At 35.0% G+C, this 16,140-nt stretch overlaps 1 protein-coding gene across 13 annotated transcripts in view; it reads left to right on the top strand.

Annotated features, from left to right (window-relative positions):
* Nucleotides 1-16,140, top strand: part of LOC115232554 (ralBP1-associated Eps domain-containing protein 1) — a 139,448-nt gene that overhangs the window by 60,037 nt on the left and 63,271 nt on the right. For all 13 annotated transcript variants that reach the window (XM_036499669.1, XM_029802501.2, XM_029802497.2 and 10 more), the window contains exons 2-3: nt 4,810-4,933; nt 10,176-10,220. In XM_036499669.1, coding sequence (XP_036355562.1) covers nt 4,810-4,933; nt 10,176-10,220 — 169 coding nt within the window. The remainder of the gene's footprint in view (nt 1-4,809; nt 4,934-10,175; nt 10,221-16,140) is intronic.

Genomic DNA, 16,140 nt, shown 5'->3' with positions numbered 1-16,140 from the left:
GATCAAGACTGACATATTTGTAAGCTAAGACTCTGAGAGATAAACTTAGTTTTCTCTTTAGCAAAGTGAAAGTCTAGAATCTGAGATCTCAAGATTTTGAAACTTGTAGCAGTTAATGTCTTTTCCATAAGAATTAAGAGTTGTTGATTAATTTTTTGGAATATATAATATGTGCTACATATTTGTTGACAAGTTTTAGGAAACTGAAAATAAGTTGTTTAGATGAAATCAACCTTGATTGATCAGGCTTATAGTATGTGGTTAGTCATTGAAATTATTTGGTACACATTTGCAGACCAAATAGTTTCAGCTATTCCATATCTCTGTCTGGTCAAGTTTGGTACTCAACTACTAGATATTTCTGTGACTTGCCTGTATTGTCTGTCAGACATTTTAATTCTGATCATGTTTTCTTGTGGCATATTATCACTATGACTAGGTTGTTCAGTATATTCATATATTTTTCAGTGAAAAGTTTGAGGGAGATTTAGCTCTTATTTCCATTAAGTCAAATGCCTACATAGAGGTTTCCTCATTAGCTTCTTTAAAATATATAGTTGTTTCTTGAAGCATGTATAACTAATATTAAAACATTAACAGTATAACTAGCATAAAAATGCTGGAGTAGCATTATGGCTTTCCTCTTGTAGTATTTCTCACTGTCTTTATTACCAGCTTTCTCTCTTCAGCTATATTATTCAGTCCTTCCTTCTAATCATTCCTTATCTTCCATTACCTCCACCCTTAGTTTATAGTTTTTGAACACACAGAAACAATTTTTATTTATTATGAAGTGTGTGTGTGTAATATATATATTCCTCATCATCATTATTTTTATATACATTGAAGGATATAAATATTTGTATTCATATGTATAATAATAATGTATGAACCATTTTTATATACATAAATATATTCATCAGTAGGTTCATATTCTTCCATTCATCATCATCATCGTTTAATGACAGTTTTCCATACTGGCATGGGTTGGACGGTTTGACTGAGGTCTGGAGAGCCAGCGGCTGCATCAGGCTCCAATCTGATATGGCAATATTTCTACAGCTGGATCTCTTTCCTAATGCCAACAACTCCGAGAGTGTAGTGGGTGCTTTTTATGTGCCACTGGCACAGGAGCCTGTCAGGTGGGCCTGGCAACGATCATGTTCAGATGGTGCTTTTTATGTACCACCAGCACAGGAGCCATTGAGGGAGTACTGGCATTGGTCATGATTGGTTGTTGCTTTTTATGTGCCACCGGCATGGGAGCCAGTCAGGCGGACCTGACATCAACCACGTTTGGATGGTGCTATTTATGTGTCACCAGCACGGGAGCCAGTCGGGGGGTACTGGCATTGGCCATGTTCAGTTGGTGCTTTTTATGTGTCACCAGCATGGGAGCCAGTCAGGTGGACCTGGCATTGACCACATTCCACTGAAGGATGGAAATATATTTTTGCATATAAAAATTATTTATTTTGGAATATTTTTATATATAAATATTCACATCTTTCAGTTGAAACATAAAAACCTAGTATTTGGTAAGCACATCCACTATGCATCAAGGAAATAGTCTTGTATCTCATTTCTATACCAAGGAAGGCCAGGGTTTTATTTTTGCTACTGCTGCTACCACTCTCCCATAATCTAACAATGAAGTATCTTTCTAGTGCTTTATTATCCTGAAATGTTTCTATTACAATCTCAAAGATGTCAGTACTTATATTGTATGCTTTTGGTGTAAGGGCAATATTTTTCAGATTTTTCTAGCCACTCTGCACTCTTGTTAAACTTATTACTTCTCAATCTAGATTTTCTCAAGCATGGACTGTATCTCCTTGAAAAGGAGCCTCTGTCAATTTCCCCCTCATATCCCTGTTAACTGCTGATTGGATTTTGACAATTTCTTTTTTTTTTTTTGATGGTTGAACCGCAGATAATGTTATAAATAAAGCCTTTTTGCAGCCTTTTGTAAATGATTTCAGCTTTCTTTGGAAAAGTTGTACATACAAGAGCCTAAAATTTTATCTGAAATCCATGTTTGACATCTAAATTGGCCTATCTTGAAGACTTGAGTAGATGTTTTGATATTCTGGCACCTATTTGAAGACCCCGATTTCAGTAAATAAAGGGAGAAATTGAACTGCCAAATATACTTGGATTTCACACTGATGAAGCATGTTAAGTCGTTCAATAGTTTAACCCCAAAGCATACACGTCTTTGCAATAAGTGTATATAATCTATTTTTTGTAATGTAACATAAACATATCTAATTAGGAAGACAAAAAAAGATAAACTCTGATCACTGCATCAATCTTTGTGAGAGAAATTCAAGTGGATTTCTTTAGTAATCTTAGTAGAAAAATGTTGCAATGGGATGGTTGTATAGTAATTTTTACAAAAAGAATACTGAAATGATACCATTAAACTACAAATAGAGAGTTGAAATGGAAGGCTTGATGTAATTTTTGCAGAACAGCACTTATGAAATAAAACTGGGTTTATATTTTGTTTGTGCTGGTACAGACGATGATGGTCACTTACTTAATATTGGTAAAATGCCTCAATTCTTTATAATTCTAATGCAAAAATTGAGTTGGTTTCTCATTAATAAAACACTCATGTACAGTATGTAAGAGAATGATCTGATGATGATTTGATCTTAAGCAATCATGGATGTAATTTTAACTGAGAATGTATTTTATAATTTGGTCAAAAATATTACCATGATGTCTATGAACTCATTAGAAGTGTCATTCTAGAGCATTGTGAAGTCCTTATACTGCATATTCAATTAAATTTAAAGAATGGAAGAAGCTGATCAGAGGAAGTTCAAATTTTTTGGCACCCAGTTAGCCAATATCCTGAGAACTCTTAATACCAAAGATCACATCATTGTTAAATATTACCAAAGTATCTGTACTGACCTTTATTCCTTTGAATTGGATCAACATTACACTGATCATGCACAAATTACTAGGTTACATGTGGTAACTCACTGAGGTTTATGAGAGTAATGGACTTGGTCAGCTTGATCAATCTGGTTTGGAGGTCTGTAACAAAATGCTCAGAAAATTCAAGACATATTTAGGGAGAAAGACAGGCGAGACACAAAGTTTGAATGACACATTCACCTGGTTTTGGTTGAATTATGATGAAGTTAATCAACAATGGAGACACTCTACCATGGTATGAAAATTGCAGAGGGAGAGGACTTTCCAAAGAAGTAGATGCCTTGTTGAGTTATATTAAATCAAAATCTGGAGACTTAATACAAGTTATAAAGTTTTGAATTAGTTTTCTACATCAGAGTTCTTGTCAAGTAAATTTTTCCAGATTTTTTTTTTGTAAAATGTGGATAATCTATGACAAATTTTGTCTAAAAGATCTTTCTTATCAACCTTACTTCCTTCTTTTGTGAGTTATGTTACTACTGTCTCTTACTTTACCATACCACCATGTTACTTTAAAATTTTTTTAAACTTTCAAAAGGATATTATTGAGATAATTGGTATATATAAAAAAAAAAAAATAACCATAATTTGATGAAAATTATAAGATGGGTAAAAAGTGGAGAAAAGCATATACAATATCAATCTTGTTTTCTTTTAAAAAAAGGACAAAGGGTAACATCTTGGAATCTGGTATTAAATTAAACATGTCTTGAATTTTTAAAATCAAATAACTTTTGGATATTAACATGTACTCTTTTTTTCCTACAAAATTACATTTGTGGGAAACCACATAAAATTTGAATAAATTTTGCTGAATTTTAGGGATAAATTCCTTAGCATCCACAAAAAAAATCTTCAACAGCATTCCTAGAATTGCAAGAAAATAGCTTCTGTTTGAATAAAATTCATACTTTAGCCTCTTTTCTTCCCTTAGATGACCCCCCCCCCTTCACAAAAAAAAATTCCAAGATAAAATTTTCAAGCCATTTTTCATTTTGGTGATTTTTGATCGGTAACATTTTGACATGGTTCACATACTGTTTACTTGTGCATGACTCAGCTTCAAAATGCTATGAAATTTCTAAAAATTGAATTTTATTTTACCCTTTTTTGTATTAGCTGAGATATTTATTGCAGTTTTGAGAAATTACATCAAAACACTTTTGAAAAACCTTCAAATGCTTGAAATGTCCAGCCCTGGGTCCACCGTGTAGTTGGATATTGAGTTTAAAAACCTCTTTGTTTGGAAACAATAATGTCAAAGGCTGCACATTGGATTTGAACCTGTACCTTCTGTAAAAATGTCAGATGTTCTACCATTATACAAAAGCAACCCTTCAAGTTTTTTTCCATCCATTTTAGAAGCTGTCTTCTTACGAGCAAAAATTGTTTGTTGTTTACATTTTATAAATTTAGAAACTTCTAGAGATATGAAGTATATCATTTTAATTGTGGAACTTGAAGCAGATAAATCTATGTATATAATAGTCTGTAGGATATTGGGTTAAAAAGCCGCTTGGATGAAAGAAGTCAAAAGCTGCCCATGGGATTTGAACCCACATTTGCAAACCTAAAACATTTTAACTATTTTATCAAAGTGACCTTTCAAATTTTCTCCATCTATTCTAGAAGCTTTGTTTTTATCAGTGGGAATTTTTTTGTGTGTCTGTGTGTGTGAATATTCTTTTTAAATGTAATATACACTTTTGTATTGTTTCTTTTAGAATTTACTAAATTTCTAAATCATTTAACCTTGCAATAGATATTTTTCTTTTCCCAGTGATTCCACTTCTCCTTTCTTTTCCTCTTCTCTTTATCATTGCTAATGTTGTCTATTTGTCTTTTTCTGTTTTTCAGATTTCTGAGCTTTGTGGAGCTAAAAGATTAGGTCACTTTGGTCGAAGTCAGTTTTATATTGCTTTGAAACTGATTGCTGCTGTTCAGTGTGGTCTTCCAGCCAAATTAGATAGCCTCAACCTGGGTAATTTCTTTTGGATATCATTTACACATTCTCTTGCTTTATATCTACAGCTTAATTCTCTTATTTTCTTTTAGGAATTTAGTCTTATCAGTCTATTTAAGGAAAAACAGATGTATTGAACCTAGCCACCCTTTCTTAGACATTGCAATGAATAGTTAAAATAAAAGCTAAAAATATTTTCTGATTTGATTGTTAGTGCTGTACTAAAGCAGCATTTCCAGTATTGTAATATTGAGTTAAAAGTTTTGCAATATTTTGATAACTCATTTGCTTTATTTGTCAAGTTAAAAAGAAAGCAACCTGACATTTAAAGTAGAGGCCATCATGTTGCACTGTCTGAAGTTACCTTTCTGCTAGTTCTTTGATCCCACGATGATATCAGTTCTTGTCCTTCACTGAAACTTCCACCTCCACTTGGTTGATGAAGTGAATCATGGATTGGGACAAGTAATAATCTGAGGGATATATTTTACTACAATCCTAACGTGCATAAGCAGTGGTTAAGCAAGAGCCAACTTCTGGAACCTGTTGCCAAACATAGGCATTTCGAACACAAGGTGATTCTCTGCAACTGGGGGAATTACGTGGAGATGGTTCACTACCAATTCATTCTGGATGGTTGAGGCATTGGTGCCAACATGTACTTCAAACACTGGAGTGGATGTTTGCCATTGTGTGGTATCAGTTAACAGAGAGCGAGCACTTCTGTAGCAAGACAATGCAGGCATCATACTGCTCAAAGGGCCTGGTATAAACTCAGGAACTTGAGGGAAACAAACTGATAACACACCCTGCATATAGTCTGAATCTAGCTCTCTTCCTGCACTTGCAATGCTCCATCAGCCAAGGAGGTGGAAGCTTCAATGAAGGAGTTCTTCACCTCGAAGGACAAGAACTAGTCTCAGCTTGGGATCAAAGAACTGGCAGAAAGATGACTACAGATGGTGCAACATGATGGCCTCTACTTTGAGTGCTTGGCTGCTTTTCTTGTAACTTGAGGAATAAAGCAAATAAGTTGCCAAAATATTGCAAAACTGATGACTTAACACAATATTTCAGAAGTTTCTATTTATCTTTTTGTTTTCCTCTTTGTGATGCTGTGCTTTGCGGTATTTCATTTCTTTACAGCTGAGTTCAAATTCTGGTGAGGTCGACTTTGCCTTTCATCATTTTGGAGGTTGATAAATTAAGTGCCAGTTGCATACTGGGATCGATGTAATTGACTAGCCCCCCCCCCCAAAAAAAAATTTCGGGCCTTGTGCCTAGATTAGAAAAGAATATTGCTGCTAGCCTAAGTTGCTGGATCACCAAGCAAACTATCACCAATTCAAGCTTTACTGCAGCCACTGTTGTGCTCTTAGGTAAGGCACAGAATTTTCTTTGCTGTAGATTGTCTTACTGACAAAACAGCTTCCTCACTTATGCAACTGTTTAATGGTTAGTGGTTGAAAGGGCCTTCAGCTGTAAAAACAGCTGCTTTTCACTCATCATAATCTTGTTTACTTGACTTCATGGTGTGTGATTGTCTCTTGAAGATGTCATCATTTGGAGACAAACCAAGTGGAGTTTATATCTAAAAATGTTTCACATTATGCAAGTTACAAATATATATCACTGTAAAAATATATCCTAGGTGATGAGAGGTTTAAAGTATGGAACTTGTTTTGAGTCACTTCTTTCTTACTTTAACTCCTCATCACTTAGCCTAAAGTTGCCTCCCTCTCTACTGTAGTGAATAAGGATCTTAGTCTTGTGAGCTGCATGCTGACCTTACTAATGCTGATTCCATGAAAAAAGCTCCCAGCACATTCTGTAAAGTGGTTGGTTGTAAGAAGGGCATCCAGTTGTAGAAACCATGCCAAAGCAGACATTGGAGCAAGAAGTCTTTGGGTCTGTTAATTCTGGTCAAATTCTTCAACCCATGCCAAGATGGAAAATGAATGTTAAAAGATGATGATGATTGACAACCTACATGCAATAATTTTCTTGTGAGTACTTCTTTGTAAAGGATTAGGCAGTATTGGTATGGACAAGCTTTAACAGCTTTCGTGGCTTGAGATTGCCAGGTACTTTTTAACATTGTATTTTTTGTCTTTTTTTGTTAAAATAAATGTTTTAATTCATGTCTACCATGAATTAAAACATTTAATTTCTTCTACTTATTTTAGTTTTATTTCTACTGCTTATATTTGATTAATCTGTGAAATTAATGCTGAGGTATTGCTGTTGAAAGGAAGGTCACACCTATTAAAAGCATGGCCTGGATTGTCTTGTTAGTGTACATCTTGGAGTCTAAAAGCAAAGTTACCTGTTTGACTTTGACTGTTCATACTTGTCAGTATGTAAAGCTTCTTAAAAATAAGGAAGCTATCATCATTATACATTCTAGCTTAATGAATTGTCATCATTGTAATTTTTTATTACATTAATTAATGGATGATTAATAACAACAGAGGAAATGCTTGTAATTTAAATGATTAATTTTCATCTTCATTTTGTTTATTGTTTTCCCCCACTTACCCTGGTACTGAAGTTAAGTTTTTGCTAGCAATTTCGTGGTATTGATGAGTGTAGCCTAGAAGCAGTGAAGTGGCTGTCTTTTCTGCTTTTCACCAATTGGACCCCTGCTTTTTCAACTCTGCTTCAGTATTCTACTTCCACCTATTTTAGGGTGTCTTCCCTTTTGGCTCCTTTGTAGGTTCCAGGTCAGGGTGCAATGTAAAATGTAGAATGTTGGTTTCCTTTTGGATTTTGCTGCTTTGTGTCCTATGTTTCCTTTAGGGAAGGCTTTCTTCTCTTAGGTCTTGTTGGTTTTGAATTGTTGTTAATGCTTCTGTAACTTTGCTTTTTTTTTCTAGGTAGGGTGTTGGCCTTAGACAAAACCATTTCTACTTTTAGGAAGAGGTGATCCTTATTCCCCTGGTTGCTACTCTTTGCTTTGTCCAACATGGGAGAGGTTACTGGGAGCTTACATTCTGCTGGAATATCTCTCAGGGTCATTGAGGTACACAGACCATCACACTACTACAAGGACTGGACTTTGTGAATTTGTGAAAATGATCTCCTAGTGACAGTATGCTGAATAATTATTACTATGATTCATCAAATTTACAACATCTGTTCACCCATTTGTTCTAGCACACCATATTTCTATTTATTTTGATCTGGTATCAGTTTTCTTGGTTTGGTTCTGTCACTATTTGCTCTTATTTAGCTTGTTACATTTTCTCTCTTATACACAAAACCCATAATGGCCACTTTCTGCTCAACCTTTCACACCAATCAAGCTTGCATTTTCATCATCATCATCATTTAATGTCCATTTTCCATGCTGGCATGGGTTGGACAGTTTAACTGAGGACTGGCAAGCCAGGAGGCTGCACCAGGTTCTAATCTGATCTGGCAAAGTTTCTACAGCTGGATGCTCCTTCCTAACGGTCAACCACTCTGAGAGTGTAGTGGGTGTTTTTATGTGTCACTACACTCTCAGAGTGGTTGGCATTAGGAAGGGCATCCAGCTGTAGAAACTCTGCCAGATCAGATTGGAGCCTGGTGCAGCCATCTGGTTTGCCAGTCCTCAGTCAAATCGTCCAACCCATGCCAGCATGGAAAGTGGACATTAAATAATGGTGATGATGATGAGCACAGGTACCAGTCAGGTGGCACTGGCATTGACCATGCTTGAATGGTGCTTTCTACATGTCACTGGCACAGGTGCCAATCAGGCAGCATTGGCATTGGCCATGCTTGAATGGTGCTTTTTATGTGCCACCTGCACGAGTGCCAGTCAGGCAGCACTGGCATTGACCATAACTACAATTTGACTTGACTCAACAGGTCTTCTCAAGTACAGCATATTGCCCGATGATTGAAGGGTACTTTTAAATGGGCCAGTTATGCAACACTGCCATCAGCCACAGCTACAATCTCACTTGGCTTGCCAGGTTCTCTGAAGCACAGCATATCTTCAAATGTTGTGGTCGCTTGTCATTACCTCTTTGAGGCCCATCGTTCGAAAGCTGTGCTTCACCACCTCATCCCATGTCTTCCTGGGTCTACCTCTTCCACAAATTCTCTCCACAGTTAAGGTGTGACACTTCTTCACACAGCTGTCCTCATCCATATGCAGCACAACCATACCAGTGCAGTCGTCTCTCTTGCTCACCACATCTGATGCTTCTTATGTCCAACTTTTCTCTCAGGACACTTACACTCTGTCGTGTATGCACACTGACATTACACATCAAATGGAGCATACTAGCTTCATCTCTTTCAAGCCCATGCATGTCCTCTGCAGTGGAATATAATCAGTTTATTCCTTTTCAATCTCTACAGATCTACTCAATACCTAAGTCTCATTCTCATACAATATCCCATTTCTTTGATTGTCAGTTGATGTGTTTTACTTTTGCCAACTGCAGTTGTTGCAGATGAACACATACACACATACCTACACAACCTGCTTTAATTTAGGGGATCTGATTTTGAAAGATTACTTTATTAGAACCTTCCATAATTAACTAAGATAACATTCTTAATTTTATCAATGAAACTTCTTTTTGGTTGAAGTTATACTATTAAATCTAATGTTGATCTGTTATGTATGAACAGTGATTTTTTTTTTCTAGGTTTTCTTTTGTTTTTGATTTATAAAATTCTTGATGTTAACCATATACCCATAATAAAGATACACATTGGCTCTTATTCACCTCTTTATTTTTTACTTGCCAATTGGTTAACTATTTAACCAGTTAATTAATCAATTGTTTGATTAATCGTTCAGTCAATCAACTAATCAGTTAGATTTGTCCAAGTCCAACCACCACCATCTGTGACCTTATCAATAGCATGCCTAACTTCATCATTAAGAAATGCTAATTAATTTCTAAAATACTTAACTGTACATCTTTTAGTTTGCATCATCATTTAGCATCCATTTTCCATGTGTTAGGCAGTTTGACTGGAACTAGTAAACTGGAGAGCTGGACTCTGTTTTGGCTTGGTTTCTACAGCTGGATGCCCTTCCTAATACCAGCATTGGTGCCTTTTATGTGTCAGAAAAAGAATAACTGTTTATTATCTATTTTTGATGGATTGTATTTTAATGATACATACATATAATACAGTTGCCTGTATTTGCATGCACATGAATAAGTAAATACTGAAAGCTTTTTATTTATGTCATTTCTAACATCTTTTTTTTATTTGTTAATCAATTTTAAATTAAATTCTTTTTCCATAGCAATGGAGGTTTCTTTACCAAAATTTCATCGGGCAAATGGACATGGTAAGTTTGTTTCTTATATTTTCACAAGTTGACTTGCTTTTTGTTACTTTTATTTTTTTTTATAAGGCTTAGTCAGAGGAAAAAGGACTGTACCCTTGACCTTTGTAGGGCCCCCAAGACTGGTGGGGTGGGAGGAGGAGGAATAAACTGTGACTCCAGGGTTGCTGATGTAGGAAGCAGCACATCAGTGTTGAATTATTTTCAGGTTGAACTCTGTGTGTGTGTGTGTGTGTGTGTGTGTATATATATATTCTTTTATTTGTTTGTCATTTGACTGTGGCTATGCTAGAGCACCACCTTTAGTCGAACAAATCAACCCCAGGACTTATTCTTTGTAAGCCTAGTACTTTGCTGAACCGCTAAATTATGGGAATGTAGACATGCCATCATTGGTTGTCAAGTGATGCTGGGAGACACACACACACACACACGACGGGCTGCTTTCAGTTTCCATTTACCAAATCCATTCACAAGGCTTTTGGTCGGTCTGAGGCTTTAGTAGGAGACACTTGCCCAAGGTGCCACACTGTGGGACTGAACCTGGAACCATGTGGCTACTTACCACACATCCACTCCTGTATAAAACCGCACTTTTTGCTTTACCATTTTCATGTCAAAATACATTTTTCTGTGGACAATTATCTATCATTTGAAAGTTCTGGGTGTGAATTTTCTTATATGTTTGATCAAAATCCAACACTTACATATCATGCCAGGTCCTTTTGGTCACCCTTGTATTTTGCACCCATTCATGTATGTCCTGTTTCAATGCACTGGAGCACTGTAACTCAGTTTGTGTTGAAAATAATACAACCATGAAAAGGATTTTTTTTTTTGGCTTATTTTGATATAAAAATCAATAGGAGTATTTTTCTCCATGTAAACACAATTTATGGAATGATGATGTGGAAGTAATACAGATCTTGTTTAACCTAAGAGTGGTCCTTTGCTGGGATTTAAGGAATAACAAAAAAAAATTTTGTAATTTAAATTTTTAACCCACCCCTGCACCAGATAAGTCCGTGTGTGTGTGAAAGAAAAAACAAAATTTACTAACAGAAAAGTGTCTTACTAAATTATCTTTTTTAAATCACTGTTGATAAATCTCAGCAATAACTTCAGGCTCTCCAATATTTTAAAATTATTAATAGAAACAAAGGTGGGTGGGTGGGTTTGAAAAAATCATGAGTTTTCAAATGTTTTTTTACAATGCACACACACACAAACTCAGTGCTGAGTGGGGAGAAATGAGGAAGGGACCATGTGGTTGTGGGATGTGCTTGAAACAGCTAAATCTCCCTTGAACCACACAACACACCTTTTTGTCATAAAATAATTTTCAAAAATAATTTTTCTTTTTATTGGAAAGGCTTCTCCCATCATTTTGAAGTGCCAAATAAATTGGTCAAAATTGGTCCAGATTTTTCCAAATTTTTTTTTCCACAAAAAACTTCCCCCTACCATTTCCAAAGGCACAGTGAGAGAAAAAATTGGAAAAATTTCAATGAAAATGGAGAAAAACCAACTGATGTAGGCAACCTGATCCAAAACTTTACCATTTAATGGTTTATAGCCATTTTAAATAGTTCATTAAAATTTCATTGAAATGGTATCATGTCCCAAAATCTCAGGATTTATTTAGTCCTATGCTTACTACAAATGTGCCAGAACTTAAGTCTCTGTGGTTTGTACTTTTGGATTTAGCTAGGTCTGAAAACACATGAAAAGCTTACACTTGTGAAATACACTGTTACATGCAACAACATAGGTTTTACATAAATATTTTAAAAATTGCCTAAAAAAAAAGAAAGTTTCATTAAAGAAAAAAAAAAAGGCAGCTGCTATCCCCTGGACACTCTTAGTTTGTGTAATTTGAAGATGATTACCGCCTCAGTTTCAAAGATACGACATCACAAATATGGCTAATTCATTTAGGCTTAGCCACGGTTTTGACCAATTCGCTGACCATTCAGTTTATCATATTTTCTTAAAATATTCATCCCAATTTCACCAATCAGGTATCAAAATGTTTCTTTTAGGATGTTCTCCCCCCCCCAAAAAAAGTACAGTAGAAGTCAGATTTAAACATTTTCAAAAATTCATAGTGATACCTGTTATTAATACTTTTTAAGAAAGGCTATGTTACAGGGATGTAAAGAAACTAACATCAGTCACCAAGTGGTGGTGGGAGACAAAGATACACACACACACACACACACACTTATCTCTATATATATAAAACTGAGAATGTGTGTGTCTGTCTGTCTCCCTAAAACTTGAGAACTACACAACCAATTTCATTCAAATTTTACACATGCCTTACTTAGGGACCTAACTTTTTGCCTAGGGCGAGCCCACAGCAATATCATATCTTCTCCACTACGATTTCCTAAAACTTTAGAAATACACAACCAATTTCATTCAAATTTTACACATGCCATGTAGTTTCATGGGCAAAAAAAATATGTTCAACTTCTTGCCTAGAGCGAGCCCATAGCAATATCATATCTTCTCCACTATTTCAGTATTACGTGTTAAAAGTGAAACAAAAACATTTCTCTATTTTATGTCAGATGCTTTCACTTTAACAATAAAAATAATAATAATAATTGAATTATATGTAGTATGTAATAATTAAAATCAAACTAAAGTATATAATCGTAACATAACAAAAGTAAAATTAGCAATTGGTATAAAATTGCATCAATGATTTGAACTTGAATAAGTGGTTTCACTTGAATGGGAATAAATTAAAAATAAAATTAGTGTGCAGAAATGGATTAGTTCAGATGGATAATAAAAAATTAAATTAAAGAAAAGACTATTGTCTATAAAGTATACAATGTAGAGAAAAAAAGATTTGAACACCTGGAGGAAAGCACCTTCGAAAAGTGTCTTGGTGCGACTATGAAAGATATCTAACCAGAGGCGGTAAATTCGCCACAATAGAAGCAAGGTTCGAATCAACGGAGTGTGCAAGGGAGTACTCGACTCGAACTTGCAAAGTGGAAATATTTTATTTTTACCTTTATATCTAGGATGTAGGACGTCCCGGATAAAAATCAAAAATGCCTCCCCTGCCAGAAGTAGAGGTAGGCTGGATTGTAGCTGGATTGTAGCCACACTTCTATACAAGATACAATTGATCGAAATTACAAGAGACGGGCTAACAATTCCAGTCTGTTATATATTTTGAGTATTGTTATCACTAGCGATATCAAGATATAACTTTGTAGTTTGTATTTTATGTGTAGATGTATGTATATATATATAGATGTACATGTAATATGTACACATATATATACACATATATACATGCACTAGCACTATGCCCCGGCAACGACGGGTTATAATGCTAGTATATTTATAAAATAGAAGATACGATTGGTTTCTGTGCAGTTTATGTCTACCAAATTCACTCAAGGCAATAGTTGGCTTGTGGCAATAGTGGAAGGTGCTTATCCAAGATACTGTGTAGTGGGACTGAACCCAAAACCATGTGGTTGCAAAGTGAGCTTCTTAACCACACAATCATGCCTGTCTATATATATAAATGTGTAAAAACATTTACTGCCTATATACAGTCTCAGTAAATCTGTCATGTCTGTGTGTAAAATCAGTTCCCACCAAAATGGTTGGCCGCCAATAAACAGTTTTCAATTTCATTTAAGTTTATACATACAGGGGCTGGACAAAATAATGGAAACACCTAGCATCATAATTTTGAAATATCTATAAAACTGTCAAAAGCTTGTTTATTTTTGTTTTTTGATTTGTTATTAGTGTTGCTTAATGTGTTTTGTTAAAATTGCTGTTTCTTTTCAGATATCATCAGAAAAAGGTAATTAAAATTCATTAAAATGACAGGTCTATCGGACTTTCAAACAGGTCAAATTGTTGGTGCTTGTATGGCAGGCGCTAGTGTAATGAAAACAGCTGAAATGTTTGGTGTATCAAGAAGTACTGTCTCAAAAGTAATGACAGACTTTGAGAAAAAGGGAAAAACCTCCTCATCGAAGCAAAACTCCGGAAGAAAACCAAAACTTTCAGATAGGGACTGTTGGACTCTTACACGAATTGTTAGAAAGTATCACAAAAGTACAGCTCCCAAAATTACTGCAGAGCTTACTGACCACCTTGAGAACCCAGTTTCCACAAAAACTGTTGGCCAGGAGTTGCACGAAGCCGGGTTTCATGGGAGGGCTGCAGTCAGAAACAAATCTTGCAAAGTGTAAAAACCTACAGAATTGGTCCCTAGAACAGTGAAAGAATGTTATTTTCTTGGATGAGTCACCCTTTATCATATTTCCAACCACCAGCCATGCAGAGACAGTCAACAGAAGCATTTGACCCAGGCTGCCTTCTTCCAACTGTTAAACATGGCGGAGGATCTGTGATGATTGGGGGGGGGACTATATCTTGGAAATCCACTGGCCCAATGGTTTCCCTTCATGGCAGAATTAATAGTCAAGACTATTTAAACATTTTATCTATCAAATTCATCCTATGGTTGCAGAACTGTTTTCGAAGGGAAACGCAATCTTCCAGGATGATAATGCATCAATTCACACAGCTAAAGTTGTTACTGAATGGCACGAGGAACATTCTAGGGAAGTTGAACATCTTATCTGGCCACCACAGTCCCCAGATCTCAATATTATTGAACAGTTGTGGTGCATTTTAGAAAATCAGGTAAGGAGTCAATAACCTCCACCACCATCACTACAAGAACTGTAGTTTTAGCTGAAGAATGGACAAAAATTCCTTTGGAAACAATTCAAATTTTGTATGAGTTCATACCTCATAGAATTCAAGCTGTAATTACTGCCAAAGACAGTCCTACCGCATATTAAAATAAATTTGTTTGAAATTTTAAGGTGTTTCCATTATTTTGTCCAACCCCTGTAATTCATCTCATGCAGCTGTTGTGAATGCTTTACTAGCACTTTTGAGGTAGATCCATGAGAAGTTATCTTTTATCTCTTTAATATAAATTATAGATTCCTAAATTTCTTTGAGTTTAGTTGGCTATTTTAGGGATGAATGAAATTAGCAAATTATCAGAATGATTTCAATATAAGTGGTATTTTCCAGTGTTAATTGTCAGAATGAATCTTGTTGCTTCAAGTTATCCCAGAAACGCAGTGATTTTGATTTTAGAAGTAAAGTGTTTCTCCAGAGTATACTAGCCATATTGAATCTGGTAAATTATGATTCTATAAAAGAGACTGAATATGTATTAGAAAGGATTAAAAAAATTTTTTTTTTTTGTAAACTTGTTTAAATATCTTCAACTGCCTTCTATTTGGGTTCTAATATCTTTTCTTTCTTAGTTTTTCTCTATTTCTGATAAATTATTGATTATCTAAAGGTGAGCAAAGGAATATTATTATTAAGCACAGTTTGATGTGTTTTTTTTAAAAAAAAACAGAACAAAATCGTATCAGGAAACTATTTCTCTTATAATGATTGTAATCAAATGGAAATTCCATTTTAGATGCAGACAATACAATTCAGAATTTTTACTGTGGAAAAAATCTGTTAAAACACTTTCAATTTATTGCTTTTCTGTTTTTTTGTTGTTGTTGATGAGAATTTTGGTTTATTTGGAGAAATATTTTAAATAGATTTCAAACCTGTTATCAGCATTTTAAAATTACCCCTTCTCCCCACCTAAATGAGACAAAATGGATTTTTGAAAAGCAAGCCAAAATAGATAGTTGGAGGTCTATTTGTTTTAACACACATTTTTGGAAACAGATTTAACCAACAAGCTTGTAATCCTAAACCAACAGCTCTCTACTGTATATAAAAGTTTGCTGGTTTTTTTTATAGCCTTCTATCAATTTAACCTGCATGGGGCAAATGTTTCTGTGCTATTCTTCCTTGAAGATCATTAGGAATTTCCTTTACATTTTTT

The sequence above is a fragment of the Octopus sinensis genome, linkage group LG2, assembly GCF_006345805.1.
Source record: "Octopus sinensis linkage group LG2, ASM634580v1, whole genome shotgun sequence".
Taxonomy (NCBI): domain Eukaryota; kingdom Metazoa; phylum Mollusca; class Cephalopoda; order Octopoda; family Octopodidae; genus Octopus; species Octopus sinensis.
Note: the sequence above shows the minus strand (reverse complement) of the source record. Positions and strands in the feature narration are given on the sequence as shown.